This window comes from Pseudophryne corroboree, chromosome 1 (assembly GCF_028390025.1).
Source record: "Pseudophryne corroboree isolate aPseCor3 chromosome 1, aPseCor3.hap2, whole genome shotgun sequence".
NCBI classification, from domain to species: domain Eukaryota; kingdom Metazoa; phylum Chordata; class Amphibia; order Anura; family Myobatrachidae; genus Pseudophryne; species Pseudophryne corroboree.
Window position 1 is genome coordinate 397,734,063 of NC_086444.1, and position 27,470 is coordinate 397,761,532.

Sequence of the window (27,470 nt, forward strand, 5' to 3'; positions counted from 1 at the left end):
ATCCGCCTTTTGATCTGTAAAGTATTTTAGGGCCAGGCGCCTCTTATTAGGTGAGTTAAGCCCCTTAACATTAAGACTCAGAAAGGTGGCCATGAGGGAGGGTATGAGGGGGTGATACATAGCATGGCTAAAAACATCAGTAACACATGCATCCAGTTATCATGCATATCGGCACAGTCCTTTAAGACCGAAGAATAGTCAACATCAGTAGGGAGAAGAATATGAGGGTAGAAGACAGAACAAGAAATAAAACATGGAAAAAAAACAGAAATAGCATCCATAAAGGAGCCAGAGATCCCGTCACATGGGTATCGTGACGGACAGGTGTGGGTGGGTGGCATACCAGCCAACTTTTCCCACCGTCGCCTCCAAACCAGAACATGTTTAACATATAATCATCAATCACAATAATAGATAAGGTAAGTAGACAAAGCTAAACAAGCGTAGGTCATCCTAAGATAATAGGAAATGGGCGTTTGCTGTCTATTTGAAACATAGACAGATCTACTGCTATCTAAGTTTAAACAAAAACATCTAAACATCCGACTCAAAGCATTAACTATAGTATAATGAAGTATAGCTACAGATGAGCCTGTATGGGAAAAAACGAAACCTGGATAATAGTTGTCGTAAGGTTGTCGTATGGTTATTCCCAAGTGTTTCTCAGTCCGGGGCCAATGTCCAGTCTTGGGCAATCCGTTTCGGTGAAGTAGTCGGGGGAACAGGCTGCATGTCGAGAGGGATGTCCCATTTTTTCAGAGTTTTAGATCCATCCTCAGGTGTGGTGATGACGGTGGTTATGCCATTGCGTAGCACAATCAGCTTAGTGGGGAAACCCCACTTATATTGGACCGTAGCTTTCCGTAAGGCTGATGTAATGTTAAAGAATGATCGCCTTTTGGCCATGGTCGCTGGAGACAGGTCCTGGAAAAGTTGAAGAGGGCCTAGGCAAGTCGCCGTAGGTGAAGAGGGTAGTGCTGCACGTAGGATCTTTTCCTTAGTGTGAAAAAAATGAACCCTGAGAAGTGTGTCCCGGGAGGCCTGAGCAGGTGCTTGTCTAGACTTCGGGAGTCTATGGATCCTGTCAATCAGGAGGTCAGGTAGTGGGACATCAGGTATCAATTTGTGGAAAAGATCTGTGGCGTATCCATATAAGTCAGCATTTGGAACATCATCAGGGATGCCTCTTATTTTTATATTATTCCTACGTGAGCGGTCCTCCAAATCTGTGGTTTTGTCTCGGATGGTAGCGACCTCGTCCAGGAGAGCGTCATGTGCGGAGATCAGATCATTATGTGATGTTACTAGCTCCTCCATCTTGTGTTCAATGTGGTCTGTTCTGTCACCGATTTCCGAAATATCAGAGCGAAGGGCTTGTATATTGGATCTAAGCTCAGATGTAATGTCTGACTTGAAAGAAGCTAGCATGGAATGGATTGAGCGTAGCGTGACCGGGCCATCTAAAGAGTCCATCTCAGCTTGTGCGGCGTGGGCCGTGTTGCTTATTATTGATGAAGATGCTTGAGATGATTGAGCCATATTTGGCGAGGAAAGTGGTGTACGAGACTTCTTACCGGAGGAGGAGGACCCAAAAAAATTCACTTGTGAAGCAGATTTAGACCCCTTCGATTTCTTTGGAGGCATGTCGGGATGTCCCTGGAGGGATTAGTAGATCATATAGGTAAAGAGAGGATGACCGTAGTGGATGGTTATTCAGGCAGGAAGCGACGGTGGAGTAGTCATGTTGTTAGAAGGGCATCATCTTCACAGGGGAGTTCGCACCCTATGTATTGTAGTGGTTAGCGGCGGGTGTGTGGCAGCGTGTTCCTGAGAAATCAAGCGATGTGCACTGAAGAGCCGAACAGGGCCATAGGGCGTTTGCTTCTTCCCTGGTCCCGTGATTCCTGGTTTCCAACCTGGGCCAGCCGGCGGTCAGGGTTTTCCGTGGAGAGTTCAGGAATAACCAGGGAGACTCTGTGTAATCTGTGTGCTGCAGGATATTCACCCTTTGGGGAAGGGAAACTGAGGTTGCAGCTCTGGGTGTCAGGTGGCGGTATCCACAGCCACACAGTATTCCCAGAGGGTTCAGGGCAGGAAAAGGCTGGTGAGTAAGCGAGCCCAGGGGAGTGAAGAAGCCGCTACTCGTCCCGGGACGGTCGCGCTCCGGTCCCGGAGCGCGCTTCCGAGGTGGCTCTAAATGGGTTTTCAGATAGGTGGGGAGACACTGTGGAGTACCTCAGCTGGTGTAAATGAGGTGTAAATAGCAGCAGCAGCAGCAGCAGCAGCAGCTCTATGCAGCCAGCTTTCTCCTTCCACCTCCAATATGGCCGCCGCTATTGAGCTCCTGGTGTATTTGGGGTTAACTCAGGGGTCCCCACCTCTGGGGGACGTTATTGACCCTCCTAGCTTCAGCACAGTCTTCCCCACTTTGTGTGTGGGCGCAGTGGCCGTCCGCAGCAGCGCTGCGTCTGCACGCCCGTCTTTGCCTCTCCCAAGATGGCCGCCGGCACCGGACACTCGCGGGTGCCTCCGCGGCCTTACTCGGCTCCCAGCGCCCGGCCTCAGATACACGGCTCCTGCCGTTCGGCTCCCGTCAGCGGCGTGTAGGGGGTGTAAGTAGGAGCGGGGGCCGTCCGTGTTCACACGGCTCCCGGAGGCTCCGGATGTCCGGGGGGGGGCGACCAAATCGAGGTCCCGGCTTCAGGATCAGAGGTAGGCCGCAACCTGCAAGAGCAGGTTAAACCTGCTCCCCGGCTCCGCAGCTTTTCCCCTGCTGTATAGGAGGCTTAGTGTGGGATTGATGAGCCTCTGGGTGGATGTATATTTCGGGTGGGCCGCCAATAAGAGGGTTATATTGGACACAGCAGGACGAGCTCCCCTGGGACACAACCAGTCAGCTCGACATCTAGCCACACCCCCCCGAAATATATATATATATTTTTAAGGCTCTGACAACGTCGAACAACTTGGAGTCCTCCAAGTCGCTAGAAGCCGCAGGCACCACAATAGGTTGGTTCAGGTGAAACGCTGATACCACCTTAGGGAGAAACTGAGGACGCGTCCGCAGTTCTGCCCTGTCCCAATGGAAAATCAGATATGGCTTTTGTACGAAAAAGCCGCCAATTCTGACACTCTCCTGGCCGAAGCCAGGGCCAGTAGCATGGTCACTTTCCATGTAAGATATTTAAAATCCACCGATTTGAGTGGCTCAAACCAATGGGATTTGAGGAATCCCAAAACTACATTGAGATCCCACAGTGCCACTGGAGGCACAACCGGGGCTGTATATGTAGTACTCCTTTGACAAAAGCTTGGACTTCAGGAACTGAAGCCAATTCTTTCTGGAAGAAAATCGACAGGGCCGAAATTTGAACCTTAATGGACCCCAATTTGAGGCCCATAGACAATCCTGTTTGCAGGAAATGTAGGAATCGACCCAGTTGAAATTCCTCCGTCGGAGCCCTCTTTTTCAGGATCCGGCGTTCAACCGCCATGCCGTCAAACGCAGCCGCGGTAAGTCTAGAGGTAGAGTGCACGGATCCTCCGTGCGCATCTCTTGAAGTTCCGGGTACCAAGTCTTTCTTGGCAAATCCGGAGCCACGAGTATCGTTCTTACTCCCCTTCGCCTTATAATTCTCAGTACCTTGGGTATGAGAGGCAGAGGGGGGAACACATACATTGACTGGTACACCCATGGTGTTACCAACGCGTCCACAGCTATTGCCTGAGGGTCTCTTGACCTGGCGCAATACCTGTCCAGTTTTTTGTTGAGGCGGGACGCCGTCATGTCCACCTTTGGTTTTTCCCAACGGTTCACAATCATGTGGAAGACTTCTGGATGAAGTCCCCACTCTCCCGGGTGGTGATCGTGTCTGCTGAGGAAGTCTGCTTCCCAGTTGTCCACTCCCGGAATGAACACTGCTGACAGTGCTATCACATGATTTTCTGCCCAGTGAAAAATCCTTGCAGCTTCTGCCATTGCCCTCCTGCTTCTTGTGTCGCCCTGTCTGTTTACGTGGGCGACTGCCGTGGTGTTGCCCTACTGGATCAACACCGGCTGACCCTGAAGCAGAGGTCTTGCCAGGCTTAGAGCATTGTAAATTGCCCTTAGCTCCAGTATATTTATGTGAAGTGAAGTCTCCAGGCTTGACCACACTCCCTGGAAATTTCTTCCCTGTGTGACTGCTCCCCAGCCTCTCAGGCTGGCATTCGTGGTCACCAGGACCCAGTCCTGAATGCCGAATCTGCGGCCCTCCAAAAAGGTGAGCACTCTGCAACCACCACAGAAGAGACCCCCTTGTCCTTGGAGACGGGGCTATCCGCTGATGCATCTGAAGATGCGATCCGGACCATTTGTCCAGCAGATCCCACTGAAAGGTTCTTGCGTGGAATCTGCCGAATGGAATCGCTTCGTAAGAAGCCACCATTTACCCAGGACTCTTGTGCATTGATGCACTGACACTTTTCCTGGTTTTAGGAGGTTCCTGACTAGCTCGGATAACTCCCTGGCTTTCTCCTCCGGGAGAAAAACCTTTTTCTGAACTATGTCCAGAATCATCCCTAGGAACAGCAGACGTGTCGTCGGGCTCAGCTGGGATTTTGGAAAATTTAGAATCCACCCGTGCTGTTGCAGCACTACTTGGGTTAGTGCTACACCGGCCTCTAACTGTTCTCTGGATCTTGCCCTTATCAGGAGATCGTCCAAGTAAGGGATAATTAATACGCCTTTTCTTCGAAGAAGAATCATCATTTCGGCCATTACCTTGGTAAAGACCCGGGGTGCCGTGGACAATCCAAACGGCAACGTCTGAAACTGATAGTGACAGTTTTGTACCACGAACCTGAGGTACCCTTAGTTTGAAGGGCAAATTGGGACATGGAGGTAAGCATCCTTGATGTCCAAGGACACCATAAAGTCCCCTTCTTCCAGATTCGCTATCACTGCTCTGAGTGATTTCATCTTGAACTTGAACCTTTGTATGTAAGTGTTCAAAAGATTTCAGACTTAGAATAGGTCTCACCGAGCCGTCCGGCTTCGGTACCACAAACAGCGTGGAATAATACCCCTTTCCTTGTTGTAGTAGGGGTACCTTGACTATTACTTGCTGGGAATACAGCTTGTGAATAGCTTCCAACACCGTCTCCCTGTCGGAGGGAGATGTTGGTAAAGCAGACTTCAGGAATCTGCGAGGAAGAGACGTCTCGAATTCCAATCTGTACCCCTGTGATACTACCTGCAGGATCCAGGGGTCGACTTGCGAGTGAGCCCACTGCGCGCTGAAATTCTTGAGACGACCCCCCCACCGGACCTGAGTCCTCTTGTAAGGCCCCAGCGACATGCTGAGGACTTTCCAGAAGCGGGGGAGTGCTTCTGCTCCTGGGAAGGAGCTGCTTGCTGCAGTCTCTTACCCTTTCCTTTGCCTCAGGCAGATATGAATGGCCTTTTGCCCGCTTGTTCTTATGAGAACGAAAGGACTGAGGCTGAAAAGACGGTGTCTTTTTCTGTTGGGAGGTGACCTGAGGTAAAAAAGGTGGATTTTCCGGCTGTTGCCGTGGCCACCAAGTCCGATAGACCGACCCCAAATAATTCCTCCCCTTCCATATGCCGCTTGGAATCCGCATCACCTGACCACTGTCGCGTCCATAAACTTCTTCTGGCAGAAATGGACAGCGCACTTACCCTTGATGCCAGAGTGCAAATATCCCTCTGTGCATCTCGCATATAAAGAAAATGCATCCTTTAAATGCTCTATAGTCAATAAAATATTGTCGCTATTCAGGGTATCAATATTTCAAGTCAGAGATTCCGACCAAACCCCCCCAGCACTGCACATCCATGCTGGGGCGATTGCTGGTCGCATTATAACATCAGTATGTGTGTATATACTTTTTAGAGTATTTTCCAGCCTCCTATCAGCTGGATCTTTGAGGGCGGCCGTATCAGGAGACGGCAACGCCACTTGTTTTGATAAGCGTGTGAGCGCCTTATCTACCCTAGAGGGTGTTTCCCAGCGCGCCCTAACCTCTGGCGGGAAAGGGTATAATGCCAATAACTTCTCTGAAATTAGCAACTTCCTATCGGGGGTAACCCACGCTTCATCACACACTTCAATCAATTCATCTGATTCAGGAAAAACTACAGGTAGTTTTTTCACACCCCACATAATACCCATTTTTGTGGTACTTGTAGTATCAGAAATATGTAACGCCTCCTTCATTGCCGTGATTATGTAACGTGTGGCCCTACTGGAAAATACGTTTGTTTCTTCACCGTCGACACTGGAGTCAGTGTCCGTCTCTGTGTCTGTCGACCGACTGAGGTAATGGGCGTTTTAAAGCCCCTGACGGTGTTTGAGACGCCTGGACAGGTACTAATTGGTTTGCCGGCCGTCTCATATCGTCAACCGACCTTGTAGCGTGTTGACACTATCACGTAATTCCATAAATAAAGCCATCCATTCCGGTGTCGACTCCCTAGGGGGTGACATCCCATTACAGGCAATTGCTCCGCCTCCACACCAACATCGTCCTCATACCTGTCGACACACACGTACCGACACACAGCACACACACAGGGAATGCTCTGATAGAGGACAGGACCCCACTAGCCCTTTGGGGAGACAGAGGGAGAGTTTGCCAGCACACACCAAAGCGCTATAATTATACAGGGACAACCTTATAGTAAGTGTTTTCCCTTATAGCAGCTTAATATATAATAATATCGCCAAAAAATGCCCCCCCTCTCTGTTTTAACCCTGTTTCTGTAGTGCAGTGCAGGGGAGAGCCTGGGAGCCTTCCCACCAGCGGATCTGTGTGGGAAAAATGGCGCTGTGTGCTGAGGAGATAGGCCCCGCCCCCTTCACGGCGGGCTCTTCTCCCGTTTTTTTCTGTAATCCTGGCAGGGGTTAAATACATCCATATAGCCCAGGGGCTATATGTGATGTATTTTTAGCCAGTAAAGGTAATTACATTGCTGCCCAGGGCGCCCCCCCCCAGCGCCCTGCACCCTCAGTGACCGCGGTGTGAAGTGTGCTGAGAGCAATGGCGCACAGCTGCAGTGCTGTGCGCTACCTTAAGAAGACTGGGAAGTCTTCAGCCGCCGATTTCTGGACCTCTTCTCTCTTCAGCATCTGTAAGGGGGCCGGCGGCGCGGCTCCGGTGACCCATCCAGGCTGTACCTGTGATCGTCCCTCTGGAGCTAGTGTCCAGTAGCCTAAGAAGCCAATCCATCCTGCACGCAGGTGAGTTCGCTTCTTCTCCCCTTAGTCCCGCGTTGCAGTGAGCCTGTTGCCAGCAGGACTCACTGAAAATAAAAAACCTAACAAACTTTTATTCTAAGCAGCTCTTTAGGAGAGCCACCTAGATTGCACCCTTCTCGGCCGGGCACAAAAACCTAACTGAGGCTTGGAGGAGGGTCATAGGGGGAGGAGCCAGTGCACACCACCTAGTGGTCAAATTTTTAATTTTGTGCCCTGTCTCCTGCGGAGCCGCTATTCCCCATGGTCCTGACGGAGTCCCCAGCATCCACTTAGGACGTCAGAGAAAAGAACACAAAACTAGGTGAAGTTCTATACTCACACTGTGATACTAAAGACCTGGTAGTGGTGACTTCCTACATTGGAATCAACCTATATTGAGAAGACAGACGTGTTCTACTCAGTCTGATAAAATTAGTACAATTGTGAATCAGTTTGGAATGTCAGAAGTAAAAGGTTTGACAACACTAATGGACGCATTACATGTGAAATAAAGAGAAGATGGTCTCTTACCAAATAATTAACAGTCAGATAAAGCAGTGGGGGTACTTTTATATGTGGCAACTACTACAAGTCCTGATATTTCAGTAGCTATGTCTCATCTTTATGGATGTGTGAGCAAACTTCATCAAAGAGATTGGAAAGCACGTAAGAGAGCAATACAGTACCTTAAGCACACACATAGTACTTGAACCTGATATTTTTAGCAAAAAAGTATACTTTAATTACAAGGATATGTAGACACAGATTGGGCAGGGGATTACAGGGATAACAAGTCAACAAGTGGATACTTGTTCAAACTTGGGAACAGTCAAATAAAGTGTGTCAGTTGCTTTATCAATTGAAGCTGAACACATTTCAGTGACCTATGCCAGTCAAGAAGTTGTTTGGATACATCAGTTACTACAGGATTTTGGAGAGTCAGTAACTCAGCTGACAGCATTGTTTGAGGACAATGAAGAATATATAAAGCTTGTAAACAGTGGAAAGATAAATGCTAGAACAAAACATGTTGATTTAAAATAAGATTTTACTTACCGATAAATCTATTTCTCGGAGTCCGTAGTGGATGCTGGGGTTCCTGAAAGGACCATGGGGAATAGCGGCTCCGCAGGAGACAGGGCACAAAAAGTAAAGCTTTTCCAGATCAGGTGGTGTGCACTGGCTCCTCCCCCTATGACCCTCCTCCAGACTCCAGTTAGGTACTGTGCCCGGACGAGCGTACACAATAAGGAAGGATTTTGAATCCCGGGTAAGACTCATACCAGCCACACCAATCACACCGTACAACTTGTGATCTAAACCCAGTTAACAGTATGATAACAGCGGAGCCTCTGAAAGATGGCTTCCTTCAACAATAACCCGAATTTGTTAACAATAACTATGTACAATTATTGCAGATAATCCGCACTTGGGATGGGCGCCCAGCATCCACTACGGACTCCGAGAAATAGATTTATCGGTAAGTAAAATCTTATTTTCTCTATCGTCCTAGTGGATGCTGGGGTTCCTGAAAGGACCATGGGGATTATACCAAAGCTCCCAAACGGGCGGGAGAGTGCGGATGACTCTGCAGCACCGAATGAGAGAACTCCAGGTCCTCCATAGCCAGAGTATCAAATTTGTAAAATTTTACAAACGTGTTCTCCCCTGACCACGTAGCTGCTCGGCAAAGTTGTAATGCCGAGACCCCTCGGGCAGCCGCCCAAGATGAGCCCACCTTCCTTGTGGAGTGGGCCTTTACAGATTTAGGCTGTGGCAGGCCTGCCACAGAATGTGCAAGTTGGATTGTGCTACAGATCCAACGAGCAATCGTCTGCTTAGACGCAGGAGCACCCATCTTGTTGGGTGCATACAATATAAACAACGAGTCAGATTTTCTGACTCCAGCTGTCCTTGCAATATATATTTTTAATGCTCTGACAACGTCCAGTAACTTGGAGTCCTCCAAGTCACTTGTAGCCGCAGGCACTACAATAGGCTGGTTCAGATGAAATGCTGACACCACCTTAGGGAGAAAATGCGGACGAGTCCGCAGTTCTGCCCTGTCCGAATGGAAAATCAGATATGGGCTTTTGTAAGATAAAGCTGCCAGTTCTGACACTCTCCTGGCCGAAGCCAGGGCTAGAAGCATGGTCACTTTCCATGTGAGATATTTCAAATCCACCTTTTTTAGTGGTTCAAACCAATGAGATTTTAGAAAGTCCAAAACCACATTGAGATCCCACGGTGCCACTGGAGGCACCACAGGAGGCTGTATATGCAGCACTCCCTTAACAAAGGTCTGGACTTCAGGGACTGAAGCCAATTCTTTTTGAAAGAAAATCGACAGGGCCGAAATTTGAACCTTAATAGATCCCAATTTGAGACCCATAGACAATCCTGATTGCAGGAAATGTAGGAATCGACCCAGTTGAAATTCCTCCGTCGGAGCACTCCGATCTTCGCACCACGCAACATATTTTCGCCAAATTCGGTGATAATGTTGCACGGTTACTTCCTTCCTTGCTTTAATCAAAGTAGGAATGACTTCTTCCGGCATGCCTTTTTCCTTTAGGATCCGGCGTTCAACCGCCATGCCGTCAAACGCAGCCGCGGTAAGTCTTGAAACAGACAGGGACCCTGCTGAAGCAAGTCCTTCCTTAGAGGTAGAGGCCACGGATCTTCCGTGATCATCTCTTGAAGTTCCGGGTACCAAGTCCTTCTTGGCCAATCCGGAACCACTAGTATCGTTCTTACGCCTCTTTGCCGTATAATTCTCAATACTTTTGGTATGAGAGGCAGAGGAGGAAACACATACACCGACTGGTACACCCAAGGCGTTACCAGCGCGTCCACAGCTATTGCCTGCGGATCTCTTGACCTGGCGCAATACCTGTCCAGTTTTTTGTTGAGGCGAGACGCCATCATGTCCACCATTGGTCTTTCCCAACGGGTTACCAGCATGTGGAAGACTTCTGGATGAAGTCCCCACTCTCCCGGGTGAAGATCGTGTCTGCTGAGGAAGTCTGCTTCCCAGTTGTCCACTCCCGGGATGAACACTGCTGACAGTGCTATCACATGATTCTCTGCCCAGCGAAGAATCCTTGCAGCTTCTGCCATTGCACTCCTGCTTCTTGTGCCGCCCTGTCTGTTCACATGGGCGACTGCCGTGATGTTGTCCGACTGGATCAACACCGGTTTTCCCTGAAGCAGAGGTTCTGCCTGGCTTAGAGCATTGTAGATTGCTCTTAGTTCCAGAATGTTTATGTGAAGAGACGTTTCCAGGCTCGTCCATACTCCCTGGAAGTTTCTTCCTTGTGTGACTGCTCCCCAGCCTCTCAGGCTGGCGTCCGTGGTCACCAGGATCCAATCCTGTATGCCGAATCTGCGGCCCTCCAATAGATGAGCACTCTGCAACCACCACAGAAGAGACACCCTTGTCCTTGGAGACAGGGTTATCCGCAGGTGCATCTGAAGATGCGACCCTGACCATTTGTCCAACAGATCCCTTTGGAAAATTCTTGCGTGGAATCTGCCGAATGGAATTGCTTCGTAAGAAGCCACCATTTTTCCCAGGACTCTTGTGCATTGATGTACAGACACCTTTCCTGGTTTTAGGAGGTTCCTGACAAGCTCGGATAACTCCTTGGCTTTTTCCTCCGGGAGAAAAACCTTTTTCTGAACCGTGTCCAGAATCATCCCTAGGAACAGCAGACGAGTTGTCGGCATTAACTGGGATTTTGGAATATTCAGAATCCACCCGTGCTGTTTTAGCACTTCTTGAGACAGTGCTAATCCCATCTCTAGCTGTTCTCTGGACCTTGCTCTTATTAGGAGATCGTCCAAGTATGGGATAATTAATATGCCTTTTCTTCGAAGAAGAATCATCATCTCGGCCATTACCTTTGTAAAGACCCGAGGTGCCGTGGACAATCCGAACGGCAGCGTCTGAAACTGATAGTGACAGTTTTGTACAACGAACCTGAGGTACCCCTGGTGTGAGGGGTAAATTGGAACGTGGAGATACGCATCCTTGATGTCCAAGGATACCATAAAATCCCCCTCTTCCAGGTTCGCTATCACTGCTCTGAGTGACTCCATTTTGAACTTGAACTTCTTTATGTACAGGTTCAAGGACTTCAGATTTAGAATAGGCCTTACCGAGCCATCCGGCTTCGGTACCACAAAAAGAGTGGAATAATACCCCTTCCCTTGTTGTAGAAGAGGTACCTTGACTATCACCTGCTGAGAGTACAGCTTGTGAATGGCTTCCAAAACCGTCTCCCTTTCGGAGGGGGACGTTGGTAAAGCAGACTTCAGGAAACGGCGAGGTGGATCTGTCTCTAATTCCAACCTGTACCCCTGAGATATTATCTGCAGGATCCAGGGATCTACTTGCGAGTGAGCCCACTGCGCGCTGTAATTTTTGAGACGACCGCCCACCGTCCCCGAGTCCGCTTGAGAAGCCCCAGCGTCATGCTGAGGCTTTTGTAGAAGCCGGGGAGGGCTTCTGTTCCTGGGAAGGAGCTGCCTGTTGCTGTCTCTTCCCTCGACCTCTGCCTCGTGGCAGATATGAATAGCCCTTTGCTCTCTTATTTTTAAAGGAACGAAAGGGCTGCGGTTGAAAAGTCGGTGCCTTTTTCTGTTGGGGAGTGACTTGAGGTAGAAAGGTGGATTTCCCGGCTGTAGCCGTGGCCACCAAATCTGATAGACCGACTCCAAATAACTCCTCCCCTTTATACGGCAAAACTTCCATATGCCGTTTTGAATCCGCATCGCCTGTCCACTGTCGCGTCCATAAAGCTCTTCTGGCCGAAATGGACATAGCACTTACCCGTGATGCCAGTGTGCAGATATCCCTCTGTGCATCACGCATATAAAGAAATGCATCCTTTATTTGTTCTAACGACAGTAAAATATTGTCCCTGTCCAGGGTATCAATATTTTCAATCAGGGACTCTGACCAAACTACCCCAGCACTGCACATCCAGGCAGTCGCTATAGCTGGTCGTAGTATAACACCTGCATGTGTGTATATACTTTTTTGGATATTTTCCATCCTCCTATCTGATGGATCTTTAAGTGCGGCCGTCTCAGGAGAGGGTAACGCCACTTGTTTAGATAAGCGTGTTAGCGCCTTGTCCACCCTAGGAGATGTTTCCCAGCGCTCCCTAACCTCTGGCGGGAAAGGGTATAATGCCAATAATTTCTTTGAAATTATCAGCTTTTTATCAGGAGCAACCCACGCTTCATTACACACGTCATTTAATTCTTCTGATTCAGGAAAAACTATAGGTAGTTTTTTCACACCCCACATAATACCCTGTTTAGTGGTACCTGTAGTATCAGCTAAATGTAACGCCTCCTTCATTGCCAAAATCATATAACGTGTGGCCCTACTGGAAAATACGGTTGATTCGTCACCGTCACCACTGGAGTCAGTGCCTGTGTCTGGGTCTGTGTCGACCGACTGAGGCAAAGGGCGTTTTACAGCCCCTGACGGTGTTTGAGTCGCCTGGACAGGCACTAATTGATTGTCCGGCCGTCTCATGTCGTCAAACGACTGCTTTAGCGTGTTGACACTATCCCGTAGTTCCATAAATAAAGGCATCCATTCTGGTGTCGACTCCCTAGGGGGTGACATCCTCATATTTGGCAATTGCTCCGCCTCCACACCAATATCGTCCTCATACATGTCGACACACACGTACCGACACACAGCAGACACACAGGGAATGCTCCTAACGAAGACAGGACCCACTAGCCCTTTGGGGAGACAGAGGGAGAGTTTGCCAGCACACACCAAAAGCGCTATATATAACAGGGATAGCCTTATAATAAGTGCTCCCTTATAGCTGCTTTATATATATAAAAATATCGCCATAAATTTGCCCCCCCTCTCTGTTTTACCCTGTTTCTGTAGTGCAGTGCAGGGGAGAGACCTGGGAGCCGTCCTGACCAGCGGAGCTGTGAGAGGAAATGGCGCCGTGTGCTGAGGAGATAGGCCCCGCCCCTTTTCCGGCGGGCTCGTCTCCCGCTATTTAGTGAATCCAGGCAGGGGTTAAATATCTCCATATAGCCTCTGGGGGCTATATGTGAGGTATTTTTAGCCTTTATATAGGTTACATTTGCCTCCCAGGGCGCCCCCCCCCAGCGCCCTGCACCCTCAGTGACTGCGTGTGAAGTGTGCTGAGAGGAAAATGGCGCACAGCTGCAGTGCTGTGCGCTACCTTTAGAAGACTGCAGGAGTCTTCAGCCGCCGATTTTGGACCTCTTCTGACTTCAGCATCTGCAAGGGGGCCGGCGGCGCGGCTCCGGTGACCATCCAGGCTGTACCTGTGATCGTCCCTCTGGAGCTGATGTCCAGTAGCCAAGAAGCCAATCCATCCTGCACGCAGGTGAGTTCACTTCTTCTCCCCTCAGTCCCTCGTTGCAGTGATCCTGTTGCCAGCAGGACTCACTGTAAAATAAAAAACCTAAGCTAAACTTTTTCTAAGCAGCTCTTTAGGAGAGCCACCTAGATTGCACCCTTCTCGGCCGGGCACAAAAATCTAACAGGAGTCTGGAGGAGGGTCATAGGGGGAGGAGCCAGTGCACACCACCTGATCTGGAAAAGCTTTACTTTTTGTGCCCTGTCTCCTGCGGAGCCGCTATTCCCCATGGTCCTTTCAGGAACCCCAGCATCCACTAGGACGATAGAGAAAGCATCATTACCTTTTTGATTTAGTGGAGCAAGACAAAACCAATCCCAAAGCCAAACTTTGAGGACATTAGTTCAAAGATGGGACCGGTCTGAGAAACAGTTGTTGAGTGTGGGTGTTAGACATGTATCATGATATTGCAACCACTATTCTGTTCATTATAGATGCAGATGTCATCAGTATTCAACTGCTAACATAGCAACATAGAATTAGATGGAAGATAAGAACTTCTGGGCCATCTAGTCTACCCCTTTTTTAACCATATTGTTACATCAAGCACTATTTGATCCTTATTTCTTATATCCTTATGTCTATCCCATGCATGTTTACATTTTTCTATTGTCTTAGCCTGCTGATAAAGCTAGATTTAAAAAAAATGGTATAAAGGGTGTCTTTATCCAAACTGTTATAGAAGGTGTTCCATCTTTCATTTCCTCCATGTTGAACGGATTCAGTATGATTTACCAACAGACTGGATGCCGGCTGTCAATATCCCGTAGGCTTGCTGCGCTGGCCATGCTGAGAGCTCGGTGGCTCCCTGCACTCTCCACAGGATCTATTCCCACAATATGGGAGTCATGGACACCCACGAGTGGGAATAGTCCTGTTGCTCCAGGATTCCGGCAGGCTGCATTGTTGACTGGTGGGATTCCAGCGTCGGTATCCTGACCTCAAGGATCCCTACACCCTACATGCTAAAGTTTGTAGCGTGTATATATATATATATATATATATATATACACACATATATATATATATATATATATATATACACACACCGTGAAAATCTGAAATTCCCAGCTAGTGTGTGTGTGTGTGTGTGTGTGTGTGTGTATATGTATATATATATATATATATATTTTTTTTTTTTTTTACAGAGGTGCGGCTGGCGCTTTTCGTGTTTTGTATTTTGGTTCTAATTCTACTTTCATGTTTTGGTTTTGGCTTGGTTTTGCCAAAACCACCCTTTCGTGTTTTGGTTTTGGATCTGAATGAATTTTGAAAAAACATAGAAACAGCTAAAATCACAGAATTTGGGGGTAATTTTTATTATTAACATCAATAACATTAATTTCCACTCATTTCCAGTCTATTCTGAACACCTCAAAATATTGTTTTTAGGCCTAAAAGTTGCACCGAGGTGGCTGTATGACCAAGCTAAGCGACACAAGTGTGCAGCACAAACACCTGGCCCATCTAGGAGTGGCATTGCAGCTGCACACAAATGGCACTATTCAAAAACTAGTCCCCAAACAACACATGATGCAAAGAAGAAAAAGAGGTGCAATTAGGTAGCTGATGGCCAAGCTAAGTGACACAAGTGTGTGGCACAAACATCTTGCCCATCTAGGAGTGGCACTGCAGTGTCAGACAGGATGGCACTTTTCAAAAACTAGGCCCCAAACAACACCTCATGCAAAGATGTAGAAGAGGTGCAATGAGGTAGCTGTATGACTAGGCCAAGCGACACAAACAATTGGCCCATCTAGGAGTGGCACTTCAGTGGCAGACAGGAGGGCAGATACCCAAAAAAGCCCCAAACAGCACATGATGCAAAGAAGAAAAATGATGCACCGAGGTTGCTGTATGACTAAGCCAAGCGACACAAACAATTCCAACTGGAATTATACGTCCAAATCACTGGAATTAGTGATGGGAAATCTAGTTCACTTTGGTAATTAGTTCATTATGATCAAGTTCACTCAAAAGATTCATTCAGAAGATTAGTTCATGTAGTTCATTTAGTTCATCATTTCACTCACTGACTCTGAGACAGAAAGGAGTGATTAGATTTAGAACTAGTCTAGACTATTACACATAGAGTAGGTATTTCTAATACTAGCTCATTGTAGGAGTTATAATCTTTTTCAAATGATCAGATATGTTTAAAATGTAAGATTTTTTTTATTTTTAAGAAAAGCAATAAGTTATATAGCAACCTTATAGTGACATATGTATCTCTGCAATATTAATCCCATTGTTGGTAATCCTTTTTACTTCATAATATGCAAGTGAAAGACCCAAATTCAGAGTAATGTCATAAGTCACTTTTTTCTGCTTTTAAAATACAATAATGAAAAGAAAAAAAAAGTCCCTTTGCCCCAATGTAACAGACCTTAGAGAGAGATAAAGTGGAGATGTTGTAAAGTAACCAATCAGCTTCTGTCATTTATCTTCAACAGTATATAAAGTGACAGAAGCTGATTGGTTGCTAGGGGCAACTGCTCTACATTATGTCACTTGAAGGTTCATAGTACATATCCCCCTGTGTCTTGTGTGGAGTACTCATACCCTACAGGATAGCATGCAGCACTCAGCACTGTGTCTTTAGCTGATTGGGAGTGTAGCTTGTCACCTAATATACTGGGGGAATGAATCATGGCTATATGCAGTTCAGTATCTGCTCCATACAATGCATATGCCTGTGCACAGCAGTGCCACACATGGTAGCTTAGAGGTACTGTACTGACTCGTATGGCTGTATGAGTCATTGAGTCAGTGAGCTGATCAGTGATCTGTAATGAACCACTGAACTACTGAACTACTTGCAAGGAGAGTGACTCATGAGTCGTCAGGACAATGCAGTTCAATCAGCTCCACAGAGTCCACTGACTCCATGAGCACAGCAGTGACCCCTGTGGCAGCTGAGGTAAACTGACTCATGAGTATTCAGTATTCACTCTCTCTCTCTCTCTCACACACACACACACACACACACACACACACACACACACACACTGATTGGTTGCTATGGGCAACATCTCCACTTCTATAGAACTACCTAAGTATATGTACCATCATATTTTTAATTATTTCAAGACTGAAGGTTCATCAGACAAACATACATATCCCCCTATGTCTTGTGTAGAGTAATCAGACCCTACAGGATAGAATGCAGCACTCAGAACTGTGTCGTTGGCTGATTGGGAGTGACAGTGTACCTAGTGACCACCTAATATGCTAGGTGAATTAATGATGGCTATATGCAGTTCAGTATCAGCTCCATAGCATATGCCTGTGCACAGCAGTGCCACACATGGTATCTTAGAAGTACTGCACTGACTCGTATAGCTGTATGGGTCATTGAGTCAGAGATCTGATCAGTGAACTGTAATGAATCACTGAACTACTGAACTACTTGCAAGGAGAACGACTCATGAGTCGTCAGGACAATGGCCCTCATTCCGAGTTGATCGGTCGCAAGGCGAATTTAGCAGAGTTACACACGCTAAGCCGCCGCCTACTGGGAGTGAATCTTAGCTTCTTAAAATTGCGACCGATGTATTCGCAATATTGCGATTACTAACTACTTAGCAGTTTCAGAGTAGCTTCAGACTTACTCTGCCTGTGCGATCATTTCAGTGCTTGTCGTTCCTGGTTGACGTCACAAACACACCCAGCGTTCGCCCAGGCACTCCCACCGTTTCCCCGGCCACTCCTGCGTTTTTTCCGGAAACGGTAGCGTTTTCAGCCACACGCCCCTGAAACGCCGTGTTTCCGCCCAGTAACACCCATTTCCTGTCAATCACATTACGATCGCCGGAGCGAAGAAAAAGCCGTGAGTAAAATTACTTTCTTCATAGTAAAGTTACTTGGCGCAGTCGCAGTGCGAACATTGCGCATGCGTACTAAGCGGATTTTCACTGCGATGCGATGAAAAATACCGAGCGAACAACTCGGAATGAGGGCCAATGTAACTCAATCAGCTCCACAGAGTGAGTCCACTCCATGTCTGAGCGCAGCAGTGACCCCTGTGGCAGCAGAGATGTACTGACTCATGAGTGTTGCTGAGCAGGGGCGGATCCAGAAAAAAATTACAGGGGGGGGGCACCATAAGGGGCGTGGCTTCGTTGGAATGGGCGCGGCTTCGTTTGAATGGGCGTTGTATTGCAGGAAAAGACTACCTTATACCCCAGTTTTGCAACCTGAACGCCCAGACGTTGGCCACCACAGGAAAGAAAAATAATCCTGATTCATGCCCCTTACATTATTTGTCATTTTTCCTCCTTATAGTAATGCCCAGTATACATTATTCCACATACTGCAATGGCCCTTAGACATTATTCCACACACAATAATGCACATGACACAATATGCACACACTGTAATGCCCCAGACACATTATGCCACACACCGTAATGCCTGTGACACATTATGACAGGAATCGCAATGCCCGTTATACATTATGCTACACACTGCACTGCCCCTGATACATTATAGCACATACAATGTCTGTGACACATTATGCCACACACTGCAATGACCTTGAGACATTATACCACAATGCCCGTGATATAGTATACCATACACCGTAATGCCTGTGACACATACCGCAATGCCCGTTATACCCTATGCCACACACCGCAATGCCTGTTATATATTATGCCACACTGCAATGACCCTGAGACATTATACCACATACCACAATGCCCGTGATATAGTATACCACACACCGTAATGCCTGACACATTATGACACACACCGCAATGTCCGTGATACATTATGCCACACACTGCAATGACCCTGAGACATTATACCACATATCACAATGCCAGCGATATAGTATACCATACACCGTAATGCCTGTGACACATTATGACACACACCGCAATGTCCGTGATACATTATGCCACACACCGTAATGCCCATTACACAATAAGTCTTACAGTAAGGCTTCTAATTACTTTTCGAATACCTGCTCGTTGTCAGGGGTTTCATGCACTGGGTGTCATGCTCGTTGCCAGGGGTTTCATGCTCTTGGTTCCATGCACGGTGCCAGGGGTTTTCATGCTCAGGGTGTCATGCTCGTTGCCAGGGGTTTCATGCACTGGGTGTCATGCTCGTTGCCAGGGGTTTCATGCACTGGGTGTCATGCTCGTTGCCAGGGGTTTCATGCACTGGGTGTCATGCTCGTTGCTAGGAGGTAGTCCTTGTTGCTAGGGCTGTGCTCCCAGTGCCACATATGTCCCCAGTGCCAGATATTCCCCCACGGTGCCAGGTACTCACATGCCCCCAGTGCCAAATATAGCCCCCCCCCCCATGTGCCAGGTACACATATACCCCCAGTGCCAGATATTCCCCGACAGTGCCACATATGCCCCAGTGCCAGATATCGCCCCCCCCCAGTGCTATATATGCCCCCAGTGCCACATATGCCTCAGTGCCAGATATTCCCCCCCCAGTGCCACATATGCCCCCAGTGCCAGATATCCCCCCCCCAGTGCCACATATGCCCCCAGTGCCAGATACCCCCCCCCCCAGTGCCATATATGCCCCCAGTGCCAGATATTCCCCCCAGTGCCATATATGTCCCCAGTGCCAGATATTCTCCCCCCCCCTCCCTGCCAAATATGCCCCCAGTGCCAGATATTCCTCCCAGTGCCATATATGTCCCCAGTGCCAGATATTCCCCCCCCCCCCTCCCCCCTCCCTGCCAAATATGCCCCCAGTGCCAGATATTCCCCCCCAGTGCGTCCCCCCCTTCCTCCGCCGCCGCTGCTCCCCCCCCCCCTCCCCTGCTGTTAGGAGGGACACGGAGGGCACAGTGCACGCCTCCCTGTGTCCCTCCTGTGTCTCCGGCGGCCGCGGGTCACTGTAATAAAGGAAGTGCTCACGAACGGCACTTCCTTTATGAGACCAGCGGCCGCCGGAGACCCAGGAGGGACACAGGAGAGGCGCGCACTGTGCCCTGTGCCCTCCGTGTCCCTCCTAACAGCAGGGAGGAAACGAGACCGCAGACTGACATGCGGACCCTCGTCCGCATGTCAGTCTGCACTAAAAATGACAGGGGGGGCACGTGCCTTGGTGCCCCCCCCCCTAAATCCGCCACTGTTGCTGAGTGAGAGCTGAATAACAACAGTACACAACACCTAGCAGATGATTTAGCACAGCAGTATGCACAGGAGCCAGTAGTACCAGAAGTAGCAGCAAGTGTTTGAACATCTGGACTAATAGGACAGTGATTGTATCACAGAAAGGTGAGCAGCATGACCACACATGCTCACTCACAGACACACATAGACTTTGGCTAGGCAGTGCAGATGCTATTTTTTATTAGATCTGTATTACTGGGCTGTGTTGTACTTTTAACTTTCATTTCACAGCATCAGATTCAGGAAGTGAAAATCCAGTGAAGTGAATGAGACAGTGAGTAGCCTAATGCAGCTGCTGGCTCTATTCTGTCTGTGTCTAACTCCTCCTTCCTGATGAACTAATCTTTACCAAAGCTGTGAACTATACGAACTAGTTCACTTTGAAGATTAGTTCATTTTGAACTAATCATTCATGAACTACCCATCACTAACTGGAATTAATTGGCAAAATCACTGTAATTATACTTCCAAATCACTGTAATTAATTGGCAAAATCACTGTAATTAATAATTATACATCCAAATCACTGGAATGAATTGGCAAAATCACTGTAATTATATGTCCAAATCACTGGAATGAATTGGCAAAATCACTGGAATTAATAATGATACATCCAAATCACTGTAATTAATTGGCAAAATCACTGTAATTATACATCCAAATCACTGTAATTAATTGGCAAAATCACTGTAATTAATAATTATACATCCAAATCACTGTAATTAATTGGCAAAATCACTGTAATTAATAATTATACTTCCAAATCACTGGAATTATACTGCAAAATCACTGTGATTTGACATGCCCTCTACTATCACAATGGGCATCAGCCTTGGCAGATGACGTTGATGGCATTTCACCATCTATGTCATGGCTAGTGGCAGCAGCTTCAGCACTAGGAGGAAGTGGTTCTTGATCTTTCCCTATTAACTCCTCCAAATGTTTGTTCTCTATTATTTTTCTGGAGTTATATAACACAATATGCGGCACAAGAGAGCATACCCCTACACCTCACAGGGCAAACCCTGTAAAAATTATTTGGAATAAATATTAATAATAGCCCCTTTATTTAGAGTAAATAATATACAGCACAGGACAGCACCACTGTATTTATATGGCAGTACCACTGGACTGGATTTATACAGATTTATATATGGATTTATATGGAATTATACAGCAGGATAACCAGAATTATACGGCAGTATCACGGGAATTATATGGCAATATCACAGAAATAATACACCAATATCACGGGAGTTATACGCCAGTATTCCGAGAATTATGTGGCAATATCACAGGAATTATACGGCAATGTCACTGGAATTATACGACAGTATCACAGGAATTATATGGCAGTATCACAGGAATTATACGCCAGTATTCCGAGAATTATACAGCAATGTCACAGTAATTATATGCCAGTATTCCGAGAATTATACGGCAATATCACAGGAATTATACGCCAGTATTCCGAGAATTATACGGCAATGTCACAGAAATTATACGCCAATATTCAGAGAATTATACGGCAATATCTCAGGAATTATACAGCAATATCATAGGAATTATACGCCAGAATTCCGAGAATTATAAGGCAATATCACAGGAATTATATGCCAGTATCACGGGAATTATATGGCAATATCATTGGAATTATACGGCAATATCACAGGAATTATACACCAGTATCACAGGAATTATATGGCAATATCATTGGAATTATACGACAATATCACAGGAATTATACGCCAGTATCACGGGAATTATAGGCAGTAACACTGGATATATGGCAGCAGAGGACACCAACACTGTGACTGGTCACTGGACTGATGCTGCACAAGACACTTCCCCTGGTCTAATGTAGGACAACACAGCACCACTGAAAGGGACTTTTACAGCTACACTGGATATATGGCAGCAGAGGACACCACCACTGTGACTGGTCACTGGACTGGTGCTGCACAAGACACTACCCCTGGTCTGGTGCAAGACAACACAGCAAAAATGCAAGGGACTTATACAGCAGCCAACAGCACTGGGGACATATGGCAGCAGAGGACACCAACACTGTGACTGGCTGGACTGATGCAGTACAATACACTGACTACACTGGACTGGACTGAGCAGCACAAGACAGCACTAGAATCGCCACCCCACTTTCCCGCCCCCACACAGACACTTAGGACGGAGACACGTCCTCTCACTACACTCTCCGAGACTGGAGTGAAAATGGCCGCGACGCGCGGCTCCTTATATGGAATCCCAATCCTGCGAGAATCCGACAGCGGGATGATGTAGTTTTGCCTCGCGTTCGGGTTTCCGAGTCAGGCGGGAAAACCCGAGCCTGACTCGGATCCGGGCTCTGAGAACTGAACCCGCTCATCCCTAATTATACACATACATATACATATACACACACACACACACACACACACACTAGCTGGGAGTTTCTGATTTTCATGGTAGTAAATATAGATGAGTGTTAATAATTTGGTAAATCTATAGAGATGTAAATTTGTAAGTAAAAATCTTGGCAATACCCGAGGAGCACCCGTAGCTAATACGGTAAAAAGTGACAGGATCATTTTTAAATTCTAGCCACTGGAGGTGCATTCCAAATGCATCGGTGATGACATCATTATGTCAACCTTCTTTTCATCCCCTTAGGGGAGGTTTAGTAAAATTCTAATTACTTAGTTTTACTATTTCCCACCTGAAGAATACCTATGTTAAATTTCAGCTTCCTAACATATCGGTAAGTAAGAGAATTAGTGGTTAGCTTCCGTATATTATATATACATATATATATATATATATATATATATATATATATATATATACAATTCTTGGACGGCGGCACTCAGAACAAACGACACAGCACTGCAGATAGTTGCCCTGCTGTGCTGTGTCGTTTGTTCTGAGTGCCGCCGTCCAAGAATTGCATATTTGGGGAGCTGCCTTACTCTCCTAAATACGGAAGGCAACAGACAGAGTAATTCCCTGTATGCTGAGAGTGCTGGGCTGCATGCGGTCTATATATATATATATATATATATATATATATATATATACACACACACGAAAACGAGATCTGCACATTCTGCGTCTGCAGTGGAAATTTAAAACTCCAGCTTTTGTGGATTGCCCAGATCCAGCAGGAATTCATCATGAGAACAGCAAGAGTTTAAAACTCCCATACACCCACTGCAGGTTGCGCTGATGCCTGTTAAAGACCAGTGAGTAAGAAACAGTTTGTAGTGCTAGGACTGTGGACATTGGCCGTGCCAGGAGAGCATGGCATGTGCGGCTGCAAGCCACTGCAGCAGACTAACTATTGAGCACAAGGAGTGCTAGGACTTTTTATGTTTGTATGCTTATTTTCAGTTACAGTACTGTATGTATCTGATTGAAGAGGCCTAAACCTGTGCATGCTATGTGCACAGTGTCTGCTGACAGTAAAGTACACTATGTTCACTGGAGGACCTGTGTATAAATAAATAAATATATATATATATATATATATATATATATATATATATATTTCCTGTTTGATTATACTTTCTATAATCGATGCCCCTATATAATGTATATTTTATCACAGACACCCTGCCTACATAGAGTTTAAAGCTTTCTTATGTGACTCCCTCCACTTCTCCTCCCCTTTCTTTCTTCATCGTTCCTCTGTGTGCATTGTGCCCTCCATACATTTGTATGTCTCCATCTGTTGCTCCCCTTTTTTCTTCTTCCTGTTTGCCTCTGTCTTCGATTTTGTATGTGTTTTTCTTCTTCCCCTCTGCCCCCCTACATGGTGTGTCTGTGCACCTGTCTCCTTTTTGAGTGTGTTTGTTCCTATCTTTCTCCATCAATTTGTTCCCATTTTTTTATAATTTGCCCCAACAACCACTTTTTCCTTGTGATTCTTATAAACCACTTTCCCTCCTGGATTGCACCTTTTCCTGTTTCCTCATTCTTATTCCTCTTCTGCTCTCGGTACCCCTTACCTTTTTCCTCTACTTTTCTGAAGGTGATAGTGTCTTTGTGGCTACTGACCATAAGCAACATTGACAAAAGCATATTTTCCAGTCAGAAATTCCTAATTGAAGAGACATGTATTAAAGAATGATTGAATGGCAAGGCAGGAGGGACCGAGGGACCCCACCAGTATATGGCACAATTAGGTTTTAATCCAGCTTTCTAGGGATGCAGTCATAGGCAAATCTATAATGCAGGCATTCCCAACCTCGGTCCTCAAGGCACATTAACAGTCCAGGTTTTAGTTATATCCATGCTTAAGCACAGGTGACTTAATTAGGCCCCTTAGTTATGTTGATTTAACCATCTGTGTTGAAGCCTGGATATCACTAAAACATGCACTGTTGGTGTGCCTTGAGCACCGTGGTTGGGAATGCTGCTATAATGGGTGCAAGGTATGCAACCTATATAATTATACTTACCCATCCAGAGTCCGCCACTGCCCTTTTCCTGGTGATTTGCGCATGCACAATAGGGATGCGCCAGAACTTCTGCTTTCCTTGGAGCAGCGATATGCTTAGTGATGGCAGCAATTGTAGATGTACAAAGAATAGGGCTGATGACCACTGCAGGGAGTCTCAACAGACTGTAAGTATAGTAGTAGTGTATCTGGCGCCTGTGCTGATCAATGCACAGCTGAAAGCTGAATGTGGTGGAAGAGGACATTGTGTAATTAAGTACGTTATTACTGTCACTGCATGGGTTTGGATAAGTATGTTGAAGGCACAACAGGGATCCAGGAGGTTAGCCTACCTTCCAAGGAGACCGGGAGATCTCCCAATATTCTGGGATCTTGTGGACATTCCCTATATAGGCAACAATGGGTGACGGTTGTCCATTTACCGGGAAATGATACAAAACATCAAATACAGTTTTTCACCACTCCACTTAAGCTTCCAATTTATTTTTCTTTGCGGGTGAAAGGAAATAATACATTTGTCATATATGCTGTGCACTTGGGCACCAACAAAAATATCTGGCCAGTACTAAGGAGAAGCATCGGTGTGGGAACATTGCTTATAAACGTCACTGGAGGGGGTGTGTATACATCAATTTGGAGGCATGTCTGGGCCTCCATGGCAAGCTCAGGGACCCCAGACAGGCCTGGATACTGTGTACCTTCTCAACCCCCTCTTGCCACCTCTGGATGTGCAGAGAAAAGTCACCTATTTCAGCTTTTGTCAATTCTAGGCACATAGCTACTGTACCTAATGTTATGCCCATCCCTGTATATGCAGATGTCCATTTAAATATAGAAGCTTTATATCGCAGCTAGTATGGTGTGTTGTACATGCTACATGTATATACAGAAACATGTATATTGTATTCAGCGTGTCTTATTTTTCCTGAAGAGATGCAAATACAAGTTAATAGGCTAAAAATCAAAAACAAAAGCAGTACTGTATGTTTATCATAAAATATGTGATATGCACCACAATGTATTAAAAGGATATAGTTAAATCTGTTGCATTTTGTCCAGCTTGTACGGGATAGTATGTTATGTAAAACAAGTTTATTCCCCTGTTTTAAATTATGTGGATAATAGAGGTCAATGAGGAGCTCTGAAGTGACTTCAAGCATACTTACCTTGGGAAAACTGCATGTGATGTGATGAGTAACATCATCAAAATCATGCTTCCTGCTGAAAACCAATTTTGTTTATGACGCAATTCACGGTAAATGTTATTACCATGGCCCCCACACGCCCACTTCACTGGTGAAGTGGATGAGCTCTCATAAGGTGGTGTACTGCGAGAACTCCAGGTGTATCCCAGACATTCTCGGAAAGAGTAAGCAAGTATGCTTCAAGTATCCATAATAACTCACAATAAAGGGTACTTTATTTTCTTGTACACAAGTCTTCCTAATGAACAATGCGATGATGACAGCAGAATTCGTCACATATAAGCAATGACATTAGAAATCAGGAGTTTATACATACTGTGTGCTATAAAGATATAGCTGACTCCCATGAAATTGTAAGAATGCTACATTTGCATTACATTAAAACATCTTTCTCTGTGTTCATTTACAAACTACAGCTCAAGCTGAATATTTTAACCTAGAAAAGTAACCATTATAAAATAAAAAATAAGACTAACCTGAAATTGCTTTGTGTATCTATAATATATGCACCGTTTAAAAGCAGCTTTCACTGTCCAATAAATACACACGTCTCTTACCTATCCTGCAGAGACGCATAGCATCTAATAGCTGAGCTCCTGCAAGCTGAATTCTTACAGTGGGGACATCAATAGCGGCATTAATTGGATCTCCTGCTGTTCCTCTGCAAAGTGGTGAGGTTTTACATTCTCTGCCATCCACTCCCAGTCTGGGGACCAGACAGTGTACAAAATGTATCTGGGACCGCTTTAGCAAATTCATCAGAGCATCCTGGGGCAAACAAGGAAAGCAGAAATGAAATTGTATAACATCAATCCTGAATCCTAACTACATTGTACAATTGTGTCTCTTATTTTACATACGCTTCACTTTCCCTTTGTTATACAATGAGATCTTCAATAAGGTGTATAACTTCTATGTAAATGAGTAAGAATTTATAAAAAGACAAAACAAACTTTAAAAATGATGCTCAGAATATGGAAGGTAGATAATCAGAAATGTACGATGAGATCGTTTTGACTTCTAATACTCTATTACCTATTGTTCTGCACTGGTCTAGACTCTTAATGTACACAGAACATTGGCACTGCACAGATATATTTGTATCTTATCAATGCAAACATCATACAGTATGTTACTGAACAATTACATTAAAAAGGGTCAGTTGCGAAATTTGTGTATGGGGGGACAATTTCGGAGCTATCAAATTCACCCCCTCCCCCCCTGCATATTTAATTGCGGGACGTTTTTGCCCCCTTTTTAAGGCATTTTCGCCAAAGCGTTTTCACTTCTTTTTTGTGTGTGAAAAGGCATTAGCGAAAATGCTGGTGCAGATGCAAAAACAGGTGGATTTTTTGACTAGGCAAAAAAAACGGCCCTGCTACTGAACAGGGCGACTCTCCATTCGCCCTAAAAAATAGTGAAAAGTGCAGGCGAGAAAACGGCCCTAACTGAATACCGCCCATGTGTTTTTAAATACACATTTATGTATTTTACAATCAAGCAGAAATAAATGCAGATGTGTCTTCCCACATCATTGCTGCAGTCATGTTAAACATCCCCTCTGGTTGTGCCTAGTCTTGAGCAAGTTTACTAACGGCGAGCGCCTTTTGTGCATTTTTTCCCCAAAAATGGAAAATACTAATGTAGAATCTCGTATTCAGATACAGATGAATTTGCACACAGATTATAGTCATGCTGCATATCATTTTAGTCAGCAGGGAGGAATTCAATTAGTCATGGTAGAATTTAATTGATGCCGATAGCCGGCATTATCTGGAAATTAGTTTCACCTGCCCAGCGGCAGAGGATACAAAATCTGCAATAACACACAGATCCTGTGTTTTTCGCACAGAAATTAGTAAATTTTTCCGCAGAAAGAACGGGCATTAATTAAAATGCCTGAAAACAATTGCCCAAAAATTTGTGACAAAGACCATTTTTTTGGCTAACTAAATTCTCCCCATAATCTGCTTGGGCATCTTAATTACACAGCGATATAG

At 46.0% G+C, this 27,470-nt stretch overlaps 1 protein-coding gene across 6 annotated transcripts in view; it reads right to left on the bottom strand.

The window, feature by feature from the left end:
* MYO18B (myosin XVIIIB) overlaps positions 1–27,470 on the bottom strand; it is a 1,127,577-nt gene that overhangs the window by 568,110 nt on the left and 531,997 nt on the right. For all 6 annotated transcript variants that reach the window (XM_063913212.1, XM_063913213.1, XM_063913208.1 and 3 more), the window contains exon 21: positions 26,028–26,238. In XM_063913212.1, the coding sequence (XP_063769282.1) occupies positions 26,028–26,238 (211 nt within the window). The remainder of the gene's footprint in view (positions 1–26,027; positions 26,239–27,470) is intronic.